The sequence below is a fragment of the Dipodomys ordii genome, unplaced genomic scaffold (genome assembly GCF_000151885.1).
Source record: "Dipodomys ordii isolate 6190 unplaced genomic scaffold, Dord_2.0 Scaffold1, whole genome shotgun sequence".
NCBI classification, from domain to species: Eukaryota; Metazoa; Chordata; class Mammalia; order Rodentia; family Heteromyidae; genus Dipodomys; species Dipodomys ordii.
In genome coordinates, this window is record NW_012267217.1 from 29,248,478 (window position 1) to 29,274,975 (window position 26,498).

Below are 26,498 nucleotides of genomic sequence, written 5' to 3' on the forward strand. Positions count from 1 at the left end.
CCTTTCGGGTTAGGAATCGGCAGATCCAACGTGGTCGTCCCCATGAAAGCTGCCTGGCCCCAAACGGCCAGGTAGCAGAGCCGGATTCCAGGTGCCTCAGGGCCTGCAAGGGCTGCTCAGGAGGCTGAGATGTGAGGGCGGCGATGTGAAGCCAGCCTAGGCAGGAAAGTCTGACACGCTTACCTCCAATTAGCCACCAGAAAACGAGAAGTGGAGCCGTGGCTCAAGTGGTAGACCACCATCCTTGAGCAAAACAGCCCCCCCCCCCCCAGTCCCTGAGTTCAAGCCCCAAGATTCCCTTCTCCCTCCCATGCCCTTGAAGGATTCTGAGACCAGTAAATACCAGGGGGAGTGGGAGTGGCTAAGTGCCTCAAAGCCTTAGGTAGGGTACCACAGCACTAAAGTGAAGAATGGATTCACGAAGCCTTAATGCTTTGTGTGTGTGTGTGTCTAGTGAAGCTTGGTGTGTCTGGTGTATGTGTGTATTTATTGAATCCTGGGTTCCATATGATTTTATTTACTGTTACACGTGTGTGTGTATGTGTTTATTGAAGCCTGGGTTCCAGGTGATTTTATTTTTTTATATATCTTATTGTGAAAATACTGAACAGAGGCATTACAATTGGGCAAGATAATGAGTACATTTCTTTTTTTTTCTTTTTTTCTCTTTTTGTCGGTCGTGGGGCTTGAACTCTGGGCTTTGGCGCTGTCCCTGCACTCTAGTTCAAGGCGAGCACTCTACCGCTTGAGCCACAGCGCCACTTCAGTTTTCTAGTGGTTTATTGGAGATGAGTCTCATGGACTTTCCTGCCCGGCCTGGCTCTGAACTGTGATCCTCAGATCTCAGCTTCCTGAGTAGCTAGGATTACAGGCGTGAGCCACCAGCGCCCGGCTTTTGATTTCCTCTTATATGTGTGTGTGTATGTGTTTATTGAAGCCTGGATTCCAGATGAGTTTTATCTCCGGCTATACCTGCCATGCCCCGGGTCTGACTAGGGCCATAAAAATAAGTGCTGTGACTTCTTGCACTGATGTATAATTTCAAAAGATGTGGTTTTGTTAAAGTAACATGAACTTTGGTTAAAAGTAACATGAAGATTGCCACCTGAACTATTTTATTTTTGTTTATTTTGAGCTGGTCTTGAGGTATGACCTCAGGGTCTAGGCACTTTCCCTGAGCCTTGCAGAAAGCTAACACTGTCATTTTGAACCAACATACCACTTTGGGTTTTCTGGTGGTTAACTGGAGTTTCATCATGGTCCTCAGATGTCAGCCTCCTGAGTAGCTAGGATTACAGGCATTGCGTGTGTGTGTGTGTGTGTGTGTGTGTGTGTGTGTGTGTTGGTCCTGGGACTAGAACTCAGGGCCAGGATGCTTCCCCTTAGCTTCTTCTTTTTTTTGTTGGTCGTGGGGGCTTGAACTCTGGGCCTGGGCGCTGTCCCTCAGATGTTCAGCTCAAGGCGAGCACTCTACCACTTGAGCTACAGCGCCACTTCCCCCTTAGCTTCTTTTCCTCAAGGCTGGTGCTCTGCCACTTAAGCCATACCTCCACTTCTGGCTTTTTACTAGTTAGTTAGAAATAAGATTCTTAGGGTTGTCAGCCCCAACTACCTTCAAACCTTCATCATGTTTCATCCTCATGTGAGCCTTCTGTGTAGCTAGGATTATAGCCTGCCTGGCTAGTAAGTACAATGATTCTTTTTTTTTTTTTCCCCAGTCGTGGGGCCTGAACTCTGGGCCTGGGCGCTGTCCCTCAGCTCTTCAGCTCAAGGCTAGTGCTCTACTACTTGAGCCACAGCGCCCACTTCCGGCTTTTTTCTTTTTGCTTATGTGGTACTGAGGAATCGAACCCAGGGCCTTGAGCATGCAAGGCAAATGCTCTACCACTGAGCCACCTTCCCAACCCCAGTACAATGATTCTTGTCCTTGATTCTTTTCTCCCTCCCTTCCTCCTTCCCTTCTCTTCCCTTCCTTTCCCTTCCCTTTCCTTTTCTTTTTTTCCTTCCTTCCTTTTCCTTTTTCCTTATTGCCTGGGCTCTGTCCCTGAGCCTTTCTCTGTGCTCAGGGCTAGCACTTAGCCACTTGAGCCACAGCACCTGATTTCAGGCTTTTTCTGTTTATGTGATACTGAGGAATCAAACCCAGGGCTTTATGCATGCTAGGCAAGCACTCTACCACTAAGCCACATTTCTAGCCATGTACTTGGTATTTGTACTTCTCCTTCATTCAAAGGTAAAAGTTATAGGAAGATGATTTAATTCACAGGAAAGAATTACTATGTGGCTCGATGAAAATCTCTTCAAAGATTAAGTTGTGTATTTCAGCCAAAATTGATGTGACTTAAGTTCATGACCCTTCCAATCCTTAGTACTGCCCCCTTCTCCTGCCAAAAAAGTATATTTCTTCCAACCAATAGGATTTTCAGTCTGTTACTTAGGTCCTGAGGGAATCAAGTAAAAATAATGTCCTTCCTTGAAGTCAGTTTTTCAGATATTTCCTTTGTGTGTGAGAGGTTTGTTCTGGACTTCCCCTGGATATCAAACTCTCAAGATGATCAATTCTTTTAGAAAAGATGGCAGAGTATTACATAGAACTTAATATACATCCTCCAGTAGAGTTTAAATAATTTCTCGCACAATGTCAATGCTATCTAGACAGTTGCTATATTGTACTGCTCATGAAATAGTGAGGTAAAAGTAAGTGTGTACACATTAAACTCAGAGGCAGTTGTCTGTTTCCTGTTTGTAATTGTATTGTGGATGGGGAGCATCACCTATAAATTAGGTGACCTGACACAAGGCAAGGAAGAAGGAGTAGGGGGAGTCCAGAGGAGCCAACAATGGCAGGTTTATCTGCCAAAGCCCGAAGCTCTATGGAGTTGGGGCAGTATACTAGTTGTCACAGAAGTGGGGCATGTTCAGTACTTTGGGTGGTCACTGAAGAGGGTAATGGAAGAGAATTACTGAGATCTCTTAGTCAGGCTTCACCCAGGAAAACAAAGTAGGAGAGAGATAGTAAGAGACTTACTGCAAATAATTTACTTAAATGATTATGAAAACTAGGTCTCTTATCTGTAGGGCAGCCCCAGGTGGCTTTATTTATTGGCTTATTGATGCCTGTAACTGGGCTTGAACTCAAGGTGTGGTGCTCTTGCTGAGTTCAAGTCCTAGAACCAGTAAAAGAAAAAAGATTGGAGAGCAGTAGGAGATGGAAGATGTGCTCATAGGGACTTTTTTCCTTCATGTAGATGAGTTAATTGGGGAATGGAATCGTGTGTGGTGCTGTGTGCCAACTGTCATTCTCCTTGAGTGCCTGGTAGCCCCTCTGGGAGATGCTGCTTCAAGTTTCAGACTAAGTTTCATTTTTCTACTTGTGGAAGGAAATCCTGTTAGCTCAAGGGATTATAAAGTTCTGAGTACAAATAAATATTTCCAGAGTTTTTTTTTGTACCTATACTATAAAGGGGCTGTGATTTATCTTGAGAAAATGTTACTCATTCCATTATAAAATTCATAAGATCGCATCTAAGAAAGGAAAGCTACATAGCTGTATGAAAATGGTTTCCTAGCACTTCAGTTCTAGGATGCATTCCAGTTTCAGAGATTCTATAATAGGGAAGACTATGTTAGAAGTAATTGTTTTGTGTATTTGAATTAGTTTAGACTGAACCACACAGTACTACATGGCATGAGAGGATTAGCATGTTGAGTCTCTGAAGCACTAAGAACCTTTAATTCATTGAAATTTTCAACATTGAGGCTGGTGGGGCTTGAACTCTAGGCTTAGGCACTGACCCTGAGCTCTTCAGCTCAAGGAGAGCACTCTATCTACCATTGGAGCCACAGTGCCACTTCCAGTTTTCTGGTGGTTAATTGGCTTTTGAAGCCTCCTTAGGATGACAGGCCTGAGCTCCTAGCGCCCGACCCAAATAGTGTTACTATTAAGTTAACTGCTTTCAATTAAACTTTAGATATAAAATCCAAGTCCTTTCTAAACATAGGTCACAACTCATACATGTGGTAACTTGTTGGTAAATATCCTTATTAATCAAAATCTTCAAAAAATTTCAGGATGGATGCAACCTTGAAAGAACTGACTAGTTTAGTAAAAGAAGTCTACCCAGAAGCTAGAAAGAAGGGTACACACTTCAATTTTGCAATTGTTTTTATGGATCTTAAAAGACCTGGCTATCGGTAGGTGATTTCTATTTCTATAATCTGTTTACTTTTATTAGTTTTAATGGGTAAGGGTAATCTTATTTTAAAATATGTTTAGTGGTTATTTTTCCTTTTTTATTTTATTAATTTTATGTTTATGTGTTACCAAGGAATTGAACCCAGGGCCTCATGCATGGTAGGCTGGCTAGTCCTTCAAAGGGTCACCATGCTGGGATTAGGAGCGTGTACTACCATGCCTAGCTTTGGGACAATTCCATATATGAATCTCTTTAGTAGAGAACAGGTCTTTGAACCTTTTTTTTTTTGGTCAGTTGTGGGGCTTGAATTCTAGGCTTGGGCGCTGCCCCTGCGCTCTTCAGCTCAAGGCTAGTGCTCTAGCCCTTGAGCCACAGCGCCACTTCCGGTTTTCTAGTGGTTTATTGGAGATAAGAGTCTCACAGACTTTCCTGCCCGAGCTGGCTTTGAACCGTGATCCTCAGATCTCAGCCTCCTGAGTAGCTAGGATTACAGGCATGAGCCACCGGCACCCAGCTTGTGAACCTTTTTTGATGCTTGTTCTGGGGCTTGAACTCAGCTCAAGGCTAGTGTTCTACCACTTGAGTGCTGGGGTTGGTTTTGAACTTTCATCTTCAATCTCAGCCTCCTGAGTAACTAGGATTATAGGCATGAGTCACTAATGCCTGATGACTTAAAAAAATTTTTTTTGGGGGGGGGTCAGTCGTGGGGCTTGAACTCAGGGCTTGGGTTCTGCCCCTGAACTCTTTGTTCAAGGGTAACCACAGCTCCACTTCTAGCTTTTCGCTGGTTAATTGGAGTTGACAGTTGACAGTCTTATGGACCTTCTGGCCTGGCATCAAACTGCTCATCAGATCTCAGCCTCCTAAGTAGCTAGGATCTGGCAGTGTCATTACATTCCTTTTTTTTTTTCTGGTTGGTCGTGGGGCTTGAACTTGGGCATAGGCACTGTCCCTCAGCTTTTTTGGCTAGTGTTCCATGTGCCTGAAAGGTTTTACAGAGATATACTAGAGTATATATTATACTTAAATATTTTGAACTGTTTATATAATGGAGTAAATCTAGCTCCTGATCATCTTAATTTCATTGATTATGATCTGCTGTCAATATCCTTTCCTACAGAGTGAAGGAGATTGGCAGTACCATGTCTGGCAGAAAGGGGACAGACGACTCCATGACACTTCAGTCGCAGAAGTTCCAGATAGGCGATTATTTAGACATAGCCATTACCCCTCCCAACCGAGCACCGCCTCCTTCTGGGCGGATGAGACCTTACTAAATCCTGTTTACTTTCTCGAATTTATTTTTCAGCCACTTATGTAAAATAAGATACTTAGATACTTCTTCCTCCCCTGATTTTTGCCATTAAGCCTTTAAATTCTGAAAAATTGTAACACATCTATTTAGGAGTTAGATTTGGATGTACTATAGTATGAATATTATTAGAAAGTCCACGTTTCAAGCCCTTCTGTAAAATATGAAGAAAAGTGCTCTTAGCATTCGTGTGAAACTGTATTGTGAAATATATGTGTGCAATCAGCCCGAGTGTGAAAGTTAATGGGGCATGGGAGCAGGGTTTCAGCCTGGTCTTTAGGAAGTAGTAGAGGGAAGGATATTTTAAGCCTTTAGGGGCAAAACAAGAAAGCTGTGGGATTGTGTGAAATTGAGGATGAATTTGTAGTAAAGACTCAAGTGTGAGAAATGCTGTGTTGGGAGAGCCTGCAGCTTGGTGTGGTGACCCATATTTAAAGAAGCCATGATGAGAGAGAGCTTTTGGGTTTTAAAAATAGGAATGGGGTCGGGCTGGGAAGGTGGCTCAGTGGTAGAGCGCTTGCCTTGCATGCTGCATGAGGCCCTGGGTTCGATTCCTCAGTACCACATAAGCAAAAAGAAAAAAAAAGGTAGAAGTGGCGCTGTGGCTCAAGTAGGTAGAGCACTAGCCTTGAGCTGAAGAGCTGAGGGACAGTGCCCAGGCCCAGAGTTCAGGCCCCATGACTGGACCCCCAAAAAAAGTACAGGTAAAATATTTGAAAAAGAGCTTAGAATAGAGCCTTGGCAGACCAGAAAGTGTAAATAATCGGCTAGTAGCCATAGTAGTTTTGTCAGAACTGGTATGCTGTCTTCCATGGCACTGTTAGATTGAAATTTATAAACATGGCAGTTGGTAAAAGCCTTATTAGTTGTAGTCTGTTAGGGTAGAAAATGAAAACTATACCCCGAAGTGCAAAATTGTATATCAGTGATTGTCAAAGTAAAAACATACTAGTTTTATCTTGTATGTCTACAGAAAGAACCATTGAGAATCTGCTGATTCTGCAGACTTGGTGTCTCTGTTGGTGTTGGCAGGCAGGCCTTGAACCTGTAGCTGCTGCCCTGAGGCCTTTAGATTGCTTACCCACTCAGGCTGTACGGGCTTTAGTGCTCTGCAGGCAATTAAATTGTGTTCTTGAAGAATAACTATTTTCCTGCTTGTGGTGGAAAAAGATTTTCTGTGTAGATCAAGAGGGTGGGAACTAAAGGCTATTTTAAAGAAAAAGCTGTAAACTCTTACAAAGGCTCTTCTATAATTCCAGTTTAAAATGGTTTGGCTTTTTATTTCACTCCTTCGCCTGATTCAACATGCAACTTCTCCTTAAAAGGTTGGTACCACCAAAAGTGTAAAGAATACCTAGTGACTTTGTTATATAAGGCTAAGAATTGTTATACTTAGGCCTTGTTTGCCTCTGGCTTTGAGTAATGGTAGCTGTTTTGTGAATGTGATCCATGATTGCATCTTGCTCAGTGCTTTAACATCTGGCCTGACTGCCTCATAGGTATTGAAAATTCCCCTCGGAAGTGTGAGTTACAGTACTTGATTGCCTGTGTCTCACAGTATATAACTGGGATTGCTGTTATCGGTTGTGTGTGTTCTACATGCATGGGATGGCTAAGTTTAGGTTAGGGGGAAAAAGTACTACTCAACTGTCAGGCCAGGTTGAAAACTCACAAAAACTTCAACTTTTTTTTTTTTAAATAAAGAGCTGGACTTGCCGTACTACTTTCTATCCAGTCATGCAGAAATGTTACCATGCCTTCTCTCACTTCACCCCTACAAACCTGACATTCTGGTTCTCAGTTACAGGAAGAAGGGCTGCCACTCCAAAAGAGGAGCATGCGGGTATAGGGACCCAGTGACAGAATTAGAGTGAGCTGGGGGCCCCCTTTTACAGAAAGTATATATTTTTTTTTGGGTCCGGTTGTGGGGCCTGAACTCTTAGCTCTTCAGCTCAAGGCTAGCGCTCTACCGCTTGAGCCACAGCGCCACTTCCGGCTTTTTTCTTTTTTTTTGCTTATGTGGTGCTGAGGAATCAAACCCAGGGCCTCATGCATAGTTAGTTAGGCATAAGCCACCAGTGCCTGACCAAACACCCATCTTAAAGATAAATATGGCTATGATTTCCTTATTTCCTTGGGTTGATCAGCAACCCAAGCAAGGACTGCATATTCAGGTTTGCCTACAGCTGAGGCACAGGTTATTTTTATCAGTAGTTATTTCCTGGAGTAGGCAATGAAATGGATTGTTTGAAGCATGTAGAAAGTTTTAGGAATCAAACCCTGGGCCGTATGCATGCAAGCCAGGCAAGTACTCCATCATAGAGCTACCTTCTCCAGTCCTCCAACAGAACTTTTAATGTACTGTTGGCAGAAGTTGAAGATAAGGTAGGAACTTCAGATGCTGTTGTAATAACTTAGGCATAACTCTAGCAGCAGAAGGCAGAGACTTAAGACTTGGGATGAGAAATGGGAGATGAAAGTTGATCATCTCAATCACTGAGGTGATCAATTTATTTTTTTTTTGGGTCCGGTCGTGGGGCCTGAACTTTGGGCCTGGGCGCTGTCCCTCAGCTCTTCAGCTCAAGGCTAGTGCTCTACCACTTGAGCCACACCACTTCCGGCTTTTTTCTTTTTTTGCTTATGTGGTGCTGAGGAATCGAACCCAGGGCCTCATGCATGCAAGGCAAGCGCTCTACCACTGAACCACCTTCCCAGCCCTGAGGTGATCAACTTTTATCTGAAAAACCAGGCAATTGCTTCAAAAAAAGACAATAATTGAGATTAATATATAGCACTTAGGACCATGCCTACCTAGTGAAATGTCTGGTTGCTATCATTAATAATTCAGTAGATATGCTATATACTTGGGTAATTAAATATGTACTTTGCCAACATTGAGCTTGAGGTCCACTGTAAAGATTAAGCGTATGTCCAAATATTTTATTATATGTCCTACCACGTAATGTGACACTGAAAATTGAGTACCAATAATGAATGGATCAGTTGAATTGGGGGAGAATGATGGAAAGGGTAACATTGATCAAGATGTTTTGTACTCATAAATTGGCATGTTAAACTGAAACCCATTTGTACACTACTTAAGGAGGAAGGAGAGACTAAAGCATATTATCCAAGGTGGTATAAAAGTTAAAGTGAGGCTGGGTGCTATTGGCTCATGCCTGTGACCCTAGCTGCTTAGGCTGAGATCTGAGGATTGTACTTGGAAGCCAGCTAGGGCAGGAATTTCCATGAGCCAATCTCCAATGAACCACCAAGGGGGCGTTAAAATGGAACTGTGGCTCAAGCTGTGGAGTGCCAGCCTTGAACAAAAAAACTAAGGGACAGTGCCAAGGTCCAGAGTTCAAGCCCCAGGATGAACACAACCAAAAAAAAAAAATTGACAAAGAATGGAGCTGTGAATATGGCTTAGTGGTAGAATGCTTGCCTAGTATGGATGAAGCCCTGGGTTCAATTCCTCAGTACCACATAAATAGAAAAGGCTGGTGGTAGTGGTGCTGTGGCTCAAGTGGTAGAGTACTAGCCTTGAGCAAAAGATGCTCAGGGACAGTGCGCCCAGGCCCTGAGTTTAAGCCTCAGGACTGGCCAAAAAAGAAAAAAACTCTTAGTTAAGCTTTAGTTTATGGACCCATTCAGCTGAAATGTGGGGCAGGACCTGCTCATGTCAGCCTAGTTGACTGGAGCCCTCACACCTGTCTTTTGCTAGCATCCTGGTCTTCACACACAGGTGACGATTCTCCCCTTGGCAAGAGACCACCAGCAGCTCCAGGCAATAAATGTACCGCTCTTTTCCAGTAATCGGGATCCCAGCAGACTCAGGCTGGCTTAGGGAGCAGCCCTATCATTGCCTGGTGTGCTCAGTGATGCTTGGCTCAGCCAGAGGCTAGAGCTGTTTTTCTTTTTTTTTTTTGTTGCCAGGCCTAGGGCTTGAGCCTTGAATTCAAGACCTGGGCACTGTACTTGAACTATTTTTATTCAAGGCCAGTGCTGCACCACTTGAGCTACAGCTCCACTTGCTGTTTTTTCTTGATAGTGGCTAATAGAGAATCAAGGACTTTCCCATCCAGGCTGGCTTTGATTCAGATCTCAGCTTTTTGAGTAGCTAGTATTGTAGGCACGAGCCACAGGCACCTAGTTGGTCTGTAAGTTTTTAAGAGGGCAGGTGTCTGCTGCTTCTCAACAGGCATAAGTGAAGCAGTGAGAGCCATGTGTGCACGAAGCCCTCTGGCAGGAAAATAAGAATCTGCAAGGTGGTGCAACTAGGGTACACGTAAGGAAGAAGCTGGCTGGTGCATAGACCACATGGTCACATAGACTAGGCTAAGGATCTTATCTTGGGTTTCACTTGAAGAGAACTGAGGACACACCTTAAAAAACAAAAAAAAGTTTGAAGCTTAAGAAGCTGAATATGCTACATCACAAAACGTAGGCTTGTAGGAGGAAGTGGTAAGTCACAGGACTAAGTTTTGGACAAACTAAATCTGAAGGAACAGGACCATCAAAGTGGAGCTCCTTTACAAGCAAACAAATGCCTAATCTAGAACCAACTTTAAAACTTCTCTGTTCCATATCCCATCCAGCCATCTATCTCCTTGCTTCTTGAACAGGACTTGAATTCTGCTTGTAGGGATACTCCTCAGCTCTCTTTCCAATCTATTCCACACGTCAATCTCCAGAAAGCCACTCAAATTCATCAGTGTTGTTACTGTCAATTTTTTACCAAACCTATCAGTCAATACTGTCCCTTTTAATTTGAATTTTCAATAATTTAAGGAAACTGATAATGATTGCTCTGCTTCAAACATTTCCTTCCTACCTAGCCTCATCCATCCCACTCTCTTGCTAGATGTACCTCCTCACACCCTTCAGGCCCCACGAACAAACCCTGGGAGACAGACAGACACACAAATGGACTAGACTTTATATAAACTAGACCTTGAAAAAAATTTATTGTTCATTATATAAAGAAATTACACTTCCTCAATTTCATTTTCAAAGCACAATTAAAGAATAATCTACATCAAACTTTGAAAAGCTATGATGAAGTTGTTAGATAATGACTTTCCAGCTCTTAAATCAGAAGGATCTCAGGCTTGATGGACAGGCAGTTCTAGAAACCCAGATGATGTACAGAAGGACCCCTAGCCCAGCGTCAGTCAGAACCTTCCAGAGGAGAGTAGGATCTGCTGTGTGGTGAAGCTGGAAAGCAAAGCTAGAAGGCAGCAGTCATGTGATGCCGACGTGAGAATGTCCACCACAGTACAAGGCTGGGAGGAAAGAAGACATACAGCAAGCAGTGCATTCCTTCCTCCTTCCAGCTGCCACATCCTGCCACCTCTACTGCACAGTGTGGTAGTTACCTATGTCAGAAAGCGCCCTCTTCACTTTCCTATGTTAGTTTAAAGCTTACTTTCTCTAGTTTGTGAATAGCAATTCAGTATTTTTGTTTTTGTGGAACTGGGGACTGAAGCCAGGGCATCACTCATGCTAGACAATGATTCTACCCTTGAGCCATACTCCATCCCTTTTGACTATTTTTGCATTTGTTTCTGAAATGGGGTCTTTGGCCTGGAACTCACTATGTTTCCAAACTCCCAAGTAGGGGAGTTTCATGTAACAGATGGGCAAAGCTGGCAGATAGCAGCAACCACATGGTCGCAAGATCAGGTGTCTGATCAGAGTAGCTAATAAGCAGTAGCATTTACATTATAAACTGTCCCAATTCCTGACATTTCTTAAGTCATTCTATTAGATTAAGTAGGCTAATGTAACATCATCTGTAAAAATTGCATGACTGAACAATGTCAGCAAGACAGCTGAAAACATCAAAACTCCACAAAAACCATGTTTAACCATCACTGTCCAAGAGGGCGGAGAATGTGTAAGTCCAGTTCTGCTTCTACCTTAGTCTGCTCTACAATGGATGGTCCCAAGTGGAATTCCTACAAACAGACACAAATAAAATTGTCAAGATGGTAATTAAAAGCCATTAACAGAACAGATGGTAACTCTAATATTTATACCTATAAAAAAACAAAACTAGTGGCGAGGAAGTTGGCTCAGTGGTAGGTAGAGTGCTTGCCTTGCATGCATGAGACCCTGGGTTCTATTCCTCAGCATTACATAAGCAGAAAAAAGCCAGAAGTAGTGCTGTGGTCAAGTGGTAGGGCACTACTAGCCTTGAGCTGAAGAGCTGAGGGACAGTGCCCAGACCCAGAGTTCAGCCCCCACAACTGGCAAAACAAAACAAAACAAAACCATTAGGATTAGCCAGGCACTGGATGCTTCCATCTGTAATCCTAGCCATTCCAGACATTCAATTTGAGGAGGACAGAGGTTCAAAGCTAGCCTGGGAAGACACATCTGAAACTATGCCCAATTAACCAGAAAAATAACAAATAGAGGTGTGGCTCAAGTGGTAGAGCACCAATCTTGAGTGAAAAAAGTAACGGATAGGCACAGGCACTGAGTACAAGGGCATATTCGATGGTATTTAAGTAATGTGGTGTGTGTGTGTACGCACGCACGCTAGTCTTGGGCTTAAACATGGCCTGGGTGCTGTCCTGGAGCTTTTTTGCTCTACCACTTGAGCCACAACCTCTACTTCTAGTTTTTCTTTGTGTCTAATTGGAGATAAGAATGTCATGGATTTTCCTGCCCGGGCTGGCTTTGAACCATTATCCTCAAATCTCAACCTCCTGAGTAGACAGGATTACAGGCATGAGCCACTCCTGAAAAACAAACAAAAAAGGAAAAGAAATAGGGTTAGACTCACATTTACATAATTAAACTAGATAATATGGAAATTTGGGCTCCAGCAATTGCCAATTCTATATAAAAGGTAGAGACGGACTTTTCACCTAATGTCCAAAATCCACAAATAATACTCAAACTTTGCTTATCATGGCACTCCACTCACTTTTACCAGTTTTCCTTGTTGCCAGCATCTCTGATGCTCTGTCCTTCATATCTGAGGAGTCCTTTCCTGGAAGGCACTGCTTTCACTGCTACTGGAGTAGTGAGGTTTGAGTTGTATTTTGATAAAATCTAAAACAAAGCAAATTACTTTTTACCGATCGTGTAAATGACATATCTGGAAGAAGTTCTAAATACTCAAGCCATGAAAAATTTAAACATAAAAGACTTAAAACACTGAGAATTGTCTTAGCAGTTTAATAGATATTTAACAGCAATAAAAAGGTGGAGATAATAGAAATTGGATTAGGATGGAAAGTTTTGCTTTCTGAAGCCTTCATACGTACACTGAGGTTAATGGAAACAAATAGTGATATACTCCTGAACACAAAATTAAGCCTTTAAAAAGATGTTATAGAAAATATACCCAGGGGGCCAAGCACCCATTTCTCATGCCTGTAATCCTATCTACTCAGGAGGCTGAGATCTGAGGATGGAGGTTCAAGTCCATGAGACTCTTACCTCTAATAAACCACTCAAAAACCAGAAGTGGCACTGTGGCTGAAGCGGTAGAGTGCTCGCCTTGAGCTGGCTGAAGAGCACAGGGACAGCACTCAGGCCCAGCGTTCAAGCCCCATGACCAACCAAAAAAAAGAAAATATACCCAGGGAAAATAAGAAATGTTCAAAAGAAAAATCACCAGTTATGAGACTGGTTATAAGAATCTGGGATACCAGCAATGTATTTTTAATGCACAAAATGGTCTCCTAGAGGCTGGGGGATGTCTCTCAGTGGTAGAGTGCTCACCTGGCATGCCTAAGGCCCTGAGTTCCCCACCCCCAGGCACAAGGAAGAAAAGCACAGTTTCCTTCTGTGGAAAGGAGAAAAAGGAATGAGCCATGAGAAATGGAGCTCTCTAAACTCCCATGAAAACAGAACATGTTCAAATTGTCTCACTCACGTTATAAATCTCTCAGACACACAAGACAAAAAATTCAGACTTCGTTCATATTTTAGGATGATTCAGTTCCACTGGCATTTGAGCATTTTTCCCAAGTAGTTTATCTTTCTCATAGCTCTCCATAATCCAGGGACGTTTCTAGAATGGTTATTAAGAATTCCATGTGCCTTGGGCTGGGAATGTAGCTCAGTGGTAGAGTGCTTGCCTTGCCTACATGAGGCCCTGGATTCTACATGAGGTAGAAGTGGCACTGTGGCTCAAGTGGTAGAGCACTAGCTCTGAGCTGAATAGCTGAGGGACAGTGCCCAGGCAGAGTTCAGGCCCCATGACTGACCATAAAAAATAAAAATTCCATGTGCCTGAGAGGTTTTACAGGAATATACTAAATAGGATAAATGTGCTCAATGCACCCATCTATGAAATTACCACAAAACCACATGTGCTATGAATGTAGGCTTTAAAAAATAGACTAAATATTCTATGTGCTAAAGCAATTGCCAAACACTGTGACTTTCATTACACAACGTCAAAGAATCAGACTGGTTATTTAATAGTTAGTAGTAGAATAGCAGTAAGGGATGCTATAGTATAGAATCAGACATTCCTATATCAGTGTCATTGTTTTTAAAATGAAGTCCCCAAAGGCTCAAGTTCAAGAAACACTGCTAAACGTTTCTGGTGACACCCTGGCCTGCAGAGCTGCAGGGTAATTGAAGTGTCAGTTCATTTAGCCAGTATCACTTCCAGTGGACCAATGGTCAGCATGGAACTGCAGCTGAGCAACTACTGGAAATACTATAGGAATGATTCCAGAACACAACATTAAAGAGAAAAACAAACTAAGGCTAACAGGTAATTATGAAGGTAATATTGCTAAAAATCTGAGGTGATACTAGCTAGTGCTCAGGATAGGCTTTCCCAGATAGATTAAGAAGGGCTTCATATCCTAAAACTTATGATTTTCCTCAATACTCAAACTAGCAAATTAACCTGATGATAAATAAGACTGTATATAGGCAGCTTAAGGAAGTGTTTTTTTTTTTTTTTTTGGTCGGTTGTGGTGCTTGATCTCTGGGCCTCGGTGCTGTCCCTCAGTTCTCTCAGTTCTTCAGCTCAAAAGGAGCGCTCTACCACTTGAACCACAGCACCACTTCTGGTTTTCTGAGTGGTTTATTGGAGATAAGACTACAGAATTTCCTGCCTGGGCTTGCTTTGGCTTTGAACCATGGTCCTCAGATCTCAGCCTCCTGATTAGCTAGGATTACAGGTGTGAGCCACTTGGGCCTGGCTAGTTTAAGGTCTTTCAATATACTGATTTTGAAAAGAATATCACAAAGAAAAAAATTGCCTGGAAAAATAACCTGGAGAATATCTTCTGGAATTGCTGTTATTTCTGGAGGTGTAGGGGTTCTCAGCAGATTTTCATAAGATGTGATTTTTGGAGAGGCGGGATCTGCAAAGTTCTCAAAGCATTCATCAGAACTTAAAACGAGTGAGGCACAGTCTTTAACTTCCGAATCATTCAACAAACTATTTGCTTTTGATAATGGAGAATTTGTAGATACCTATACAATAAAAACAAATGACTGAATTATGAGTCAATAATGTCATACATAGAAAATGTCGGTCAACTGTCAGTTCTCCTGGGGTCTACGTATCCATCCCAGATCACTCCTTTTTTCCCTGACCAAGTGTTAAACAACATCAAGAAAAATAAAGAAATAGTATGTATGGGAGACAAAGTACCACCTTCATTTGTAATAAAAAGGTGAGGAAATGGAATGCTGACTGCATTCGAGCTTAGAGGGACTATTCCACCCACTGATGTAATACACTAACTGGGGCAGATGGGAATCAGTATGGACAAGCTGAAGTGTCTGCACAGGACTGCAGCAGGCAGGTCACTCCTAAGAGGAAGAGAGCAGATCTGAGTAAAGCTTAGCATGTAATTCATAATAAACTGGAGTTAGGGAAGTCATTCAGTCTCCCTAAGGTCAGAGTTATAATAAAGAGATACACATAAGGAGACATGTCTGTTGTAAAATAATTGTAAATGGCAAATACCAGAAAGTGGATAACCAGAGGTTGCAATTGATAACAAGGCATGGTTTTGTCCACACTATCCAACTCTATACAGGACAGTTCAAATTTAAATTTAAATTACAAATTAACTCCTAGGCTGCATTAGCCTCATTTTAATCTCGACATTGCAGAGTACAGAACATTTCCACCACAATAACAATTCTGTTGTTTGTCAACAGGACTGTCAGAAGTGTTCATCCTTCCTCTAAGGAGTGGTTCAGTTTGGGGTTTTTTTGGTGCTAGTTCTGGGCTTGAACTCTAGGCACTGTTCCTGATTTTCATAGCTCTAAGCTAGCACTCTACTACCTGAGAGCCACAGCCCCATTTCTGGCTTATTAGAGATAAGAGTCTCATGGACTTTCTCATGGGAGATGGCTTTGAAACAATCTTCAGATATCAGTCCTTGGAGTAGCTAGGATAATAGGTCTGAGCCACTGATGACTGGCAGAGTGGTTCATTTTTTTTTTCTTTCCATCATGTGGCTTGAACTCTGGGCCAGGGCCCTGTCCCTCAGCTCTTCAGCGTTCTACCACTTGGGCCACAGCGCCACTTCCAATTTTTTGGTGGTTAATTGGAGATAAGAGTCTCACAGACTTTCCTACCCAGGCTAGTTTAGAACCGCAATCCTCAGTTGTCAGCCTCCTGGGCAGCTAGAATTACAGGTGTGAGCCACCCACAGTTAGCGTGATTCAGTTTTAATGTTAAATATGGCCAGGCACCAGTGGCTTACACCTGTAAACCTATCTGCTCAGGAGGCTGAGATCTGGGGATCACGGGTCAAAGCCAGCTGGGGCATTTAAGTCAGGAAAGTTGAGAGATTCTTATCTACAAGTAACCACCAGAAAACTGTAAGTGGCACTGTGGCTCAAGTGGTAGAACACCCACATTGAGCTGAAGAGCTCAGGGATAGTGTCCAGGCCCAGAGTTTAAAGCTCCATGATTGGAAAATTAAAAAAAGAAAATATAGTATTATATGTTATATATATATAATATATATCATATATAACATATATAATGTATACAATATATAATATATTAAATATAACATATAATACTATATTTTCTATATAATATATATATAAAGAAAAAAACACGGCTGGGAATGTGGCTTAATGGTAGAGCACTTGCCTAGCATGCATGAAGCCATGGTTCAATTCCTCAGAACAACAAAAACAAAAAGCCAGAAGTGGCCTTGTGGCTCAAGTGTTAAGAATGCTAGCCTTGAGCAAAAGAAGCTCAGGAGCTAGATCTAAAATACACTAGGACGATAAATTGTACAGGACCCTAGGCATTAACACACAGTGACACCAAACGCGGACACTCTTAGTAAAGGAACACAGAAGCACAATACCTATGTGCATCTGATCATATAAAATAATATTTATAAAAATGAACTCCAGGAAATGGAAATAAAGGTTTTATTCTGTTAAAAAAAAAAAAAAAAGCAGCTCAGGGACAGTGCCCAGGCCCCAAGTTCAAGCCCCAGAACTGGCAAAAAATAAAATTAGCCGTTAGTCTGTCACCCAGTGACAACCACACTTTGTGGAGTTTCTATTCATTCTTTTTTGTATATTCTCTTGTTATACCAAATATGACAAGCAACCCCAGATTAATGTCTTGTGTCATTTTTTCCCCACATTTTCCTATTTCTGTTTCTCCCTGTAATTCATTATAAATCTATGTCTCAATTTGCCTTCAACAGATTTTTATAAAGGGGGAAAAAAAAGTTTTAAAAATCTTGATCTAGGTTGCTAACATCCTAGAAATATACTATAAAAAGCTGCATTTGTCTACGCTTCAAAAAAATGATTGCAAAGGTGATGAACAGGGGATGTCTAAGTTTTTAGACAGTTTGAATTTGTAAGTAGTAGCGAAACTTAAATCATAAGGACAAAGAATACAGTTTTCTATTACATAAAACTTTACCAAAGCTGTGTTCTTGGTAGAAGGAATTTTCAAACCAGGAGTGCAGAATGTCGGCACCAAGGGGGAATTCATATATTCAGCATCTGGAAGGTGTACAATAGATATGGAAATAAAGGTTGTTTTTTTTTGGCTGTGGGAGCTCTTCAGCTCAAGGCTAGCCCTCTACCACTTGAGCCACAGTGCCACTTCCAGCTTTTTCTGCTTATGTGGTGCTGAGGAATTGAATCCAGGGCCTCATGCATGCAAGGTAAGCACTCTACCACTGAACCACCTTCCCAGCTCCGGAAATAAAGTTTAAGTACAGTCCATATACTTTGGTACTTTATTCCCATACATACTTTTCATTAGTATCAATAGAAGTTTGGCAAGGTTACAATGTTGTTAAGAACAGTACAAAATAAATATAATTCATGTAGTATGGATTCATATACAATGAATATAAATTTTCCATCTAGTATCTGGTTGATTGGATGTTAAGAGCAAAAAACTCATAATGGAAAAGAAATTTATCACAGTAGCAACAAAGGAGACAAGATACCTACCAATAAATCTATTAAAAACTGTCTAAGCTGGGTGCCAGCACCAGATAAGCAGAAAAGGTAGAAGTGGCACTGTGGCTCAAGTGGTAGAACGCTGGCCTTGAGCTGAAGAGCTGGGGGACAGCGCTTAGGCCCAGAGTTCAGGCCCCACAACTGGACCCCCCCCCAAAAAAAAAAGTTTACTTTTTTTTGTTTTATTGTCTTACTACATAACCCAAACTGGCTCTGAACTTGCTATGAAGCTCAGACTGGCCTCAATCTCACAATTCTCCTTCCTCTACCTCTTCAGGTTACATCTTTCAGGTTTTATTTTTTAACATAATTTTATTGTTATTATTAAGGTGTGTTCAGAGGGGTTACAATTTCATGATTCAGGTAATGCGTATATTTGGACAATGTTATCCCTTCCTTTGCTTCTCCCCATTTTCCTCTCCTGTCCTGTCCATAGTTGCATAGTTCATTTTCTCCACAGTGGTATTTGTATGTTTTAAAATATTAGAAAAAAGCTGACAAATTCTGCTTATGTGGTGCTGAGGAATTGAATCCAGGGCCTCATGCATGCAAGGCAAGTACTCTCCCCCACTGAGCCACCTTCCCAGACCCTAGAAGCTGAGTTTTAAACTTACCACTTTTTTCCAGCTGCTGGATTATGGAGCCCTGAGTAGCCAGAAAGTTGTCATCAGTCACAGGTTCTGTTCTTGTGGCCTCCTCACTGGTAAAATTCAAGAAGAAATAAGAGTTAACATTTAACCATTAGGAAAAAAAATTTAATCTCACAATAGTTAAGTTCGGGAATAAAAGGTCCATGAGAAAATCTTTTTGAAAAGCAATCATTGTGCTAGGTGCTGGTGGCTCATGCCTTTAATCCTAGCTACTCAGGAGGCTGAGATCTAAGGATTATGGCTCAAGGCCAGCCTGGGTTGAAAAGTCCCTGTGAAACTCTTATCTCCAGTTAACCACTCAAAAACTGGAAGTGGCACTGTGACTCAAGTGGTAAAGCAGTATACTTGAGCACAAAGAGGCTCGGGTATAGCACCTAGGCCCTGAGTTCAAGCCCCACAACCAATTAAAAAAAAAATCATGGTTCCTTCTTTACCTACTTACCTACCTACTTACCTGTGGCTCAAAGAAGGCTAACCATTTTGTGGTCTGCTTGGGTTTTTGGTTGGTCATGGGACTTGAACTCAGGGTGTGGGTGCTATCCTTCAGCATTTTTTGGGGGGGAGGGGGTTCTGGTCGTGGGGCCTGAACACTGGGCCTGGGCGCTGTCCCTCAGCTCTTCAGCTCAAGGCTAGCACTCTACCACTTGAGCCACTTCCAGCTTTTTTTCTTTTGGCTTATGTGGTACTGAGGAATCGAACCCAGGGCCTCATGCATGCAAGGTAATAAGCATTCTACCACTGAGCCACCTTCCCAGCCCTTCTTCAGCATTTTTTGCTCAAGGCTAGTGCTCTACCACTTTCACAGCTCTACTTTTGGTTTTCTGCTGGTTAATTGAAGATAAGTCTTATAGACTTTCTTGCCAGGGCTGGCTTTTAACCATAACCCTCAGCCTGAGTAGCTAGGGTTACAGGCATGAGACAGTAGCAGCCGATAAGCGGTAGGAATTCTTACCGGTTTTCTGTGGTTTCATCCTAGGCAATAAAACAGAAATCTGAGGTTTAGCTTTGATCTCTTGTCTTTCCAAGTATCCATACCAAAGCAGCCATATATTCTTACTAGTTTCACACCATGTATTTATCTTTTCCTTCCATCCTTACAAAATTTTCAGGCTTTTAACACTCCTTCTATAGCTTATCACCTGAGAAAACCAATAGCTCACACTTTTGTGCCTGTGTATGCTGGTCCTGGAGCTTGAACTCAGAGCCTTGTGTCTAGCTTAGATTTTTTTGCTCAAGGCTGATTCTCTACCATTTGAGCCACAGCTCCACTGGCTCTTTTTGCTCATTAATTGGAGCCAAGAGTCTGACTTTCAACCAAGGGACCCTCAAATCTCAGGGTCTGCTAATAGCATACTTTGTTGATGAATTTATGATTCCTGATATTTACAATCTGAGTGTTTAGAGGTCTGACAAACTTACAAAGCACCTGCTAACAAACACAAAGCCCTGAGTTCAAATTCTAGTGTTGGACCCCAAAAACAAAAAAATAAGCTAGGCACTGATGGCTCATACCTGGAATCCTAGCTAATTAAGAGACTGCGATCTGAAGGTCCCAGTTTGAAGCCAGCCTAGGCAGAAAAAGTCCATTAGATTCCTATCTCCAATTAACCACCAAAAAGTCAGACATGGAGCTATGGCATAAGTGGTAGTGCTGGTCTTATGCAAAAAAGCTCAGTGACAGTGCCCAGGCCCTGCGTTTAAGCTCCAAGATAGGTACAATACATTAAAAAAAAAAATTAAGATTAAGTGAACTATCAGAGAACTTTGTAAAGGGAAGAACAATGTCTAGGGCTGGAAGGTGGCTCAGTGGTAGAGCGCTTGCCTTGCATGCATGAGGCCCTAGGTTCGATTCCTCAGCACCACATAAGCAGAAAAACCCAGAAGTGGTGCTGTGGCTCAGCTGGTAGATGCTGGCCTTAAGCTGAAGAGCTGAGGGACAGCACCCTGGCCCAAGGTGCAGGCCCCACAACTGACAAAAAAAAACAATGTCTAAAACATTGTATTTCTTTTTTATTTTTTGTCAGTTGTGGGGCTTGAACTAATGGCCTGGGTGCTGTCCCTGAGCCTCTTTGTGCTTAAGGTTTTTTTTTTTTTTGTCGGTCGTGGGCTTGAACTCTGGGCCTGGACGCTGTCCCTCAGCTCTTCAGCTTAAGGCGAGCGCTCTACCACTTGAGCTACAGCACCACTTCCTGTGCTTAAGGTTAGCACTCTACCAATTAAGCCATAGAGCCACTTCTGGTTTGAGGGTTTGAGTAGTTAATTGGAGATTAAAGTCTGATGGGGACTTTTCTGCTGGGGCTGGCTCTGACTGTGATCCTCAGATCTCAGCCTCCTGAGTAGCTAGGATTACAGGTGAGCCACCGATGCCTGGCTCATTGTATTTCTCCTATGGGGGACAATATCAATAAATGCAAAAGTTTCAGCAAGATAGATAAAATTATACATTATAAGAAAGTTCCTTACCTTTTACAATTCATCATTTTTTTAAGGCCCATTGTGTAATCTTCATTTAAACACATAGAGTCTTCAGAGATACCAAAGTGTTCCAATTTAGGAGTTACACACTCAAAGTTGTCCATATTGAGAGTGCATTTGGGAGTTGTAGGCAGTTTAACTAGAGGGTGTGTAGTTGGTGGAGTGTCAATGGTGTGCTCTTCTTTATGGTTGTCCACTGCTTGCTGAGGCTTTAGTAGAACTTGGGGTATCATGTACCGCTCAAGTCCAAAATCAGAAAGCTGTGGACTACGAAGATGCTTCTCAGAAACCAAAGGATCAGAGAGCTCTGCCTTCCTATCAGGTGTTGGAGGATGCTTGGTTTCAGCCAGCTCCAGGGAAGGGTCAGTGACTTCTTTCTCACATACTATATGAAATCAAAGAGGAACATTTTGGTCAAACATAAGCAGGCAAAATGTCATACTTATAAAAAAACCACAAATTTATTTGTTTGGAAACTTTCCCAAATCAGCCTAAATGTTGATTTTCTGAAAATGTTCAAGTGTTTCTTCAACAAATTTCTGACATGTATTTCTTGTCTAGTCATACTCCATTTTGATGCTACAGGAGAGAAACAGCGCTTTGGAAAGTCAGTACCTACACATAAAGCTCCTTACTTCTTCAATGTAATCATCAGGTTCTTCCGTTTGTTTTGCTTTCAGTGCCAGTCTTGGGGCCTAAACTGAGGGCTTGGGTCCTGTCTGCAAGCTTCTTTGCTCAAGACTAGTCCTCTACCACTTGAGTCATAGTACCACTTTCTGGCTTTTCCTGGTCATGTGATACTGAGGAATCAAACCCAGGACTTCATCCATGCTAGGCAAGTACTCTACCAGTAGAACACATTCCCAGCCCCTATCAACAAACAGTCTTTTAAAAGTATTTTCTGAAGACAGACGCCGATGGCTTACACCTGTAATTCTAGGTACTCAGGAGGCTGAGAGCTGAAGATCCCGGTTTGAATGCAGCCTGGGTAGAAAAATCTCTGTGAGACTCTTATCTCCAATTAACCAGTCAAAAATCGGGAAGTTGAGCTGTGGCTTAATTGGTAGAGTGCTAGTCTTGAGCACAAAAAGGCTCAGGGACAATACCTAGGCCCTGGGTTCAAGCCCTACAACAGACAACAACAAATTTTTTTTTCTGAAATTATTTTATTATTAAATAGTATAAAATTAAATGTAGAATAGACTATTTTAGATTTAGCAAAGTATATTATTTTAATTCTCAAGTTACTGATGCCTAAGTAAAAACAGAAAGAATGGTCTACAAAAATAGACTGACTTATCTTCCATGAGTTTGGGAGCTTGTTTATCAAAAGCCTAGCTGAGACAGGGGGAAACACACATACTCAATATGAACTTGTTGAACTAATGTTTTATTTATGTGATGGCTTCCCTAAAGACACAGACATATATTAAAGCCAGAGATTATCCAGATTCGGTAGAACAAGGAAGTTAATACTTAACATGCCCAGCATTGCTCTATGTAAATTTTATCTCATTTAGTCCTTATACAACCCCACTTAATAGCTATATTAAATACTCCACCAGACAGGTAAGAAACTATGACACAACCTTAGTCAGTTTGCAAAAGTAATACCTCAAGTAGTAGTGGTAGAAATTTGAACTAAAATTTGATGCTTAGTTGAGGCAATTTCGCTTCTCCTGCTATGATAAGATCTTACTAGGTAGCCAATCCTGTCATCAGACTCCCAAGCAGCTGGGATTATAGGCATGTACCACAATATGGACCTTTGGCTCTCAATTCTAAGCCACTATACTATACTATTGACCTTCTGTTAAAAATTTAAAATTAAAACTAAGACGGACACGGGTGGCTCACATAAGTAATCTCAGGTGGCTGAGATCTGAGGATCTTGGTTCAAAGCCAGCCCTGGCAGGAAAGTCTGTGAGACTCTTATCTCCAATTAATCACCAGAAAACTGGAAGTGGCTCTGTGGCTCAAGTGTTACAGTGCTTGCTTGAGCTGAAGAGCTTGGGACAGTGCCTAGACCCTGAGTTCAATCCCCATGACTGACAAAAACAAAAACAAACCTAAAAAAGGACTATCAACTTAGGCGAAAAATCTCTCACTCAATAGAAGAGGAAACTGAGCCGGGCGCTGGTGGCTCACGCCTGTAATCCTAGCTACTCAGGAGGCCGAGATCTGAGGATCAAAGCCGCCCGGGCAGGAGAGACCGGAAGACTCCTATCTCCATTAAACCACCAGAAAATCGGAAGTGGCGCTGTAGCTCAAGTGGTAGAGCGCTCGCCTTGAGCTGAAGAGCTGAGGAACAGCACCCAGACCCAGAGTTCAAGCCCCACGACGGACAAAAAAAAAAGAGGAAACTGAACACAGAAAAGTAAAATAGCATGCTTTAGGTTCTTCAACTGTTCACTGGCAGAGCAGACTAGACCTAACCTACTCTGTCATATAGATTTACCTTGTTCTTTCCAAATAAAATTATTCAAACAATTCTTTCATTTAAGAGGATGTTCATGTTCATTTAACACTGTGGAGAGAGCAAGGACTATGTATATGTGTATATGTATTTTGACAATCTTGCTATGCAGCCCAGGATGGCCTCAAATTTGTGATCTATACTGCACTATGGAGTATTGTTTACTGATTATTGAATGACAAGCATATAGGTAGAACCAGAACAAAAGCCACAGGCCAAGCCTATAAGCTATCTTAATCATATTGCCTTCCTTAATAGTATACCTAATACTATAAATAAATATTAGTCAAACCTGAATTTTCTTTGACACGCGGCTCATATCCATACTTCTCAAAAAACTCTCTTATTTTTATGATATCTGTTGAATTTTTTTTCATCAGTACTTTTGCTGCCTTTATGAATCCAATGTTTTCTTGACTTTGCAATTTTGCTTTATTCAGAAGAATATTGACATCATCCTTTTATGAGAAGAGAAAATACAGTATATAATTTCTAAGTTTAAGCTTAAAAAATAATTCACCAAAGAAAAATAATAAACCAATACTGTAGTAATGATACCTTCAGATTCTGGACTTCTGAATGAAGGTCATATAAAATTCTCATTGGATAATCTTCAAAATCTTCAATATGAATGTGGAAAACAAACAAAAAAAGTCCAATAAATAAAAGAAAAATAGAAAATTTAATGTAGCTTTTCTTTTTTTTTTTTTTTTTGTCAGTCCTGGGGCTTGAATGCAGGGCCTGGGCACTGTCCCTGACCTTTTTTTGCTCAAGGCTAGCACTCTACCACTTGAGCCACAGTGCCACTTCCAGCTTTATCTATTTATGTGACACTGAAGAACTGAACCCAGGGCTTCATGTGTGCAAGGCAAGCACTCCACCACTAAACTACATTCCCAGGCCCTTATTGTAGTTTCTTAGAATTATAAAATCCTCATAGTAAATCTTTGCTGAAAAAAACAAAAAGAGCTGGGCACCAGTGGCTCACGCCTATAATCCCAGCTACTCAGGAGGCTGAGTAGCCTGTCCAGCTGGGACAGAAAAGTCCATGAAACACTTATCTCCAATAAACCACTCAGAAAGCTGGAAGTGGCACTGTGGCTCAAGTGGTAAAGTGCTCACATTGAGCTGATGAGCTGAGGGACAGCAGCCAGGCCCAGAGTAGCTAGGGTTACAGGTGTGAGCCACTGGTTCAGCTAGTTTCTTTCTTTTACTTGTCTAAAGCTAACGTTTCGTACAAAGCACATGTTATTTTTACAGTCACAAAAACATTTTCAAATGGTTAGAAGATATAAGGAACCTGGGTTTTTAGGATTCAACACTTAAGGATATTAAAATCATGCCACTTGCCAGGTGCTGGTGCACACGCCTGTCATCCAGCTACTTAGGAGGCTGAGATCTGAGGACCTTGGCTCAAGGCCAGTTGGGACAGCAAAGTCCGTGAGACTCTTATCTCCCATAACCCACCACCACAAAACCGGAAGTGGCGCTGTGGCTCAAGGGGTCGAGGGCTAAAGCTCAGGAACAGAACCCAGGCCGACGCGAGGCCGCCAGGACCGGCACCAAACGCACAGCTCACCCCTCTACACCCGAGTCGGCCGTCCGGCTCGTCGGTTCAGCTCGGGCCGCCGCAGAGCCGCGGCGCAGCGGGCGGGGGAGAGCCGGAGCCCGGCCCGCCCCCACTCACCGTTCTCCTCCCCGTCCAGAGCTCGCTGGAGCCGGGCCGTCTCATCGTCCAGCGTGCTAGCCAGCGTCCGCAGCTTCCCGCAGAAACTCCGAATCGGGTCCATGCGTCAGGGAGCGCGGAGAAGGGATTTGGGGTGAGGACGCCTCCGGAGAACCGCTCGGAGGGAACGCGCCACTGGTTTGAAATAGGTCGCAGCGTGCGCGTCCCAAGTGCGCGCATGCGCAAAATTCTTCTACGGGTCCGGGCAGCGACGTCCCTGGGTGTGCGCGTGCGCAGAACTCTCGCGACGGTTGAAATCCCGCGTCAAGGAGCCGGAGGTTGCTGAGAGCCGCCGACCTTGCGGGAGCAACGTCGGTTCCGTGGACAGCTGCCGGTGAGTGGCTGGGCTTAGTCGGGGGTGTGGAAGATCTCTTCCCCTGCCTGCCGGTTGGGGAGTCCTCCAGTGTCTGTGGGCCGCCGTCCCCTCCCGGCGTGTGTGAGCCCCGGTGGCTCGCCCGGCCTAGTCCGGCCCGGCGGCCTCCAGCTCCGTGTCTCCTCAGCCCACCGCCATGTTCCTCACGGCCCTCCTCCGCCGCGGCCGCATTCCGGGCCGGCAGTGGACCGGGAAGCACCGGCGGCCGCGGTTCGTGTCCTCGGGGGCGAAGCAGAGGATGATCCGTCGCTTGGAGATCGAGAGCGAGAACCACTACTGGCTGAGCATGCCTTACCTGACGGCGGAGCAGGAGTACGGCCACGCCGCCGAGCGCAGGGCCCAGGCCTTCGAGGCCATCAAGGCGGCCGCCACCTCCAAGTTCCCCCCGCATAGATACCTGGCCGACCAGCTCAGCCACCTCAACGTCACCAAGAAGTGGTCCTAACCCCCAGCCAGCACTTCGAGCCTACCGGGGATGCATCGCCGCCTTATCCTGGAACTGAAAGAGCAAAACTGTCACCATGTGAGCCTCCAGACCCGAGTCTTATGAAAACAAACAGGACCCCCTTTGTACAACAGCTTCATTATAACAGTAAAATGATGTCGAAATGTGGGGCTCTGATCGCCCACATACTTAAACACATATGCCACTGCTGTTGCTGCTGCTTTTCTTTTTCTTGGCCTGGTAGGAAAGTATCTGGCCCAGAGATGTGATATGAAATGTTATTTTGAATGTGTTGCAATTAAGACTATCAACCTAGGGGCTGGGAAGGTGGCTCAGTGGTAAAGCGCTTGCCTTGCATGCATGAGGCCCTGGGTTCGATTCCTCAGCACCAC

General features: G+C 43.1%; 3 protein-coding genes across 6 annotated transcripts in view; 2 read left to right on the forward strand and 1 right to left on the reverse strand.

The window, feature by feature from the left end:
• Positions 1-5,734, forward strand: part of Sap18 (Sin3A-associated protein, 18kDa) — a 6,373-nt gene extending 639 nt beyond the window's left edge. The window contains exons 3-4 of the mRNA XM_013012228.1: positions 4,072-4,194; positions 5,317-5,734. Of these exons, the coding sequence (XP_012867682.1) occupies positions 4,072-4,194; positions 5,317-5,473 (280 nt within the window). The 3' untranslated portion in view covers positions 5,474-5,734. The remainder of the gene's footprint in view (positions 1-4,071; positions 4,195-5,316) is intronic.
• Positions 5,735-10,456: 4,722 nt separating this feature from the next.
• Ska3 (spindle and kinetochore associated complex subunit 3) lies at positions 10,457-25,798 on the reverse strand. 4 transcript variants are annotated; one of them, XM_013009517.1, is made up of 9 exons: positions 25,250-25,798; positions 24,121-24,182; positions 23,855-24,020; positions 21,075-21,471; positions 18,576-18,661; positions 17,411-17,493; positions 14,764-14,967; positions 12,452-12,573; positions 10,457-11,468 (listed from the first exon to the last, which is right to left on the reverse strand). In XM_013009517.1, exons 1-9 carry the CDS (start codon positions 25,350-25,352, stop codon positions 11,441-11,443), a joined length of 1,251 nt encoding a protein of 416 aa, XP_012864971.1. In that variant the 5' UTR covers positions 25,353-25,798; the 3' UTR covers positions 10,457-11,440. The 4 variants fall into 4 exon arrangements, with proteins under 4 accessions (XP_012864971.1, XP_012864978.1, XP_012864984.1 ...); XM_013009524.1 differs by having other exon boundaries at positions 12,446-12,573; XM_013009530.1 differs by lacking the exon at positions 25,250-25,798 and adding an exon at positions 25,142-25,241.
• Positions 25,595-26,316, forward strand: Mrpl57 (mitochondrial ribosomal protein L57). Its single transcript, XM_013009549.1, has 2 exons — positions 25,595-25,622; positions 25,789-26,316. The coding sequence occupies exon 2, from the start codon at positions 25,798-25,800 to the stop codon at positions 26,104-26,106; it is 309 nt and encodes a 102-aa protein (XP_012865003.1). The 5' UTR covers positions 25,595-25,622; positions 25,789-25,797; the 3' UTR covers positions 26,107-26,316.
• The last annotated feature ends 182 nt before the right edge of the window (positions 26,317-26,498 follow it).

Coding starts and splice junctions, on each gene's coding strand:
- Ska3 (XM_013009517.1), bottom strand. CDS start 25,352: ATGGACCCGATTCGGAGTTTCTGCGGGAAGCTGCGGACGCTGGCTAGC. Junction 18,662..21,074: donor AAAATGATGAATTGTAAAAG/GTAAGGAACTTT, acceptor GAATTTTACCAG/TGAGGAGGCCACAAGAACAG. Junction 14,968..17,410: donor CTACCAAGAACACAGCTTTG/GTAAAGTTTTAT, acceptor TTTATTGTATAG/GTATCTACAAATTCTCCATT.
- Mrpl57 (XM_013009549.1), top strand. CDS start 25,798: ATGTTCCTCACGGCCCTCCTCCGCCGCGGCCGCATTCCGGGCCGGCAG.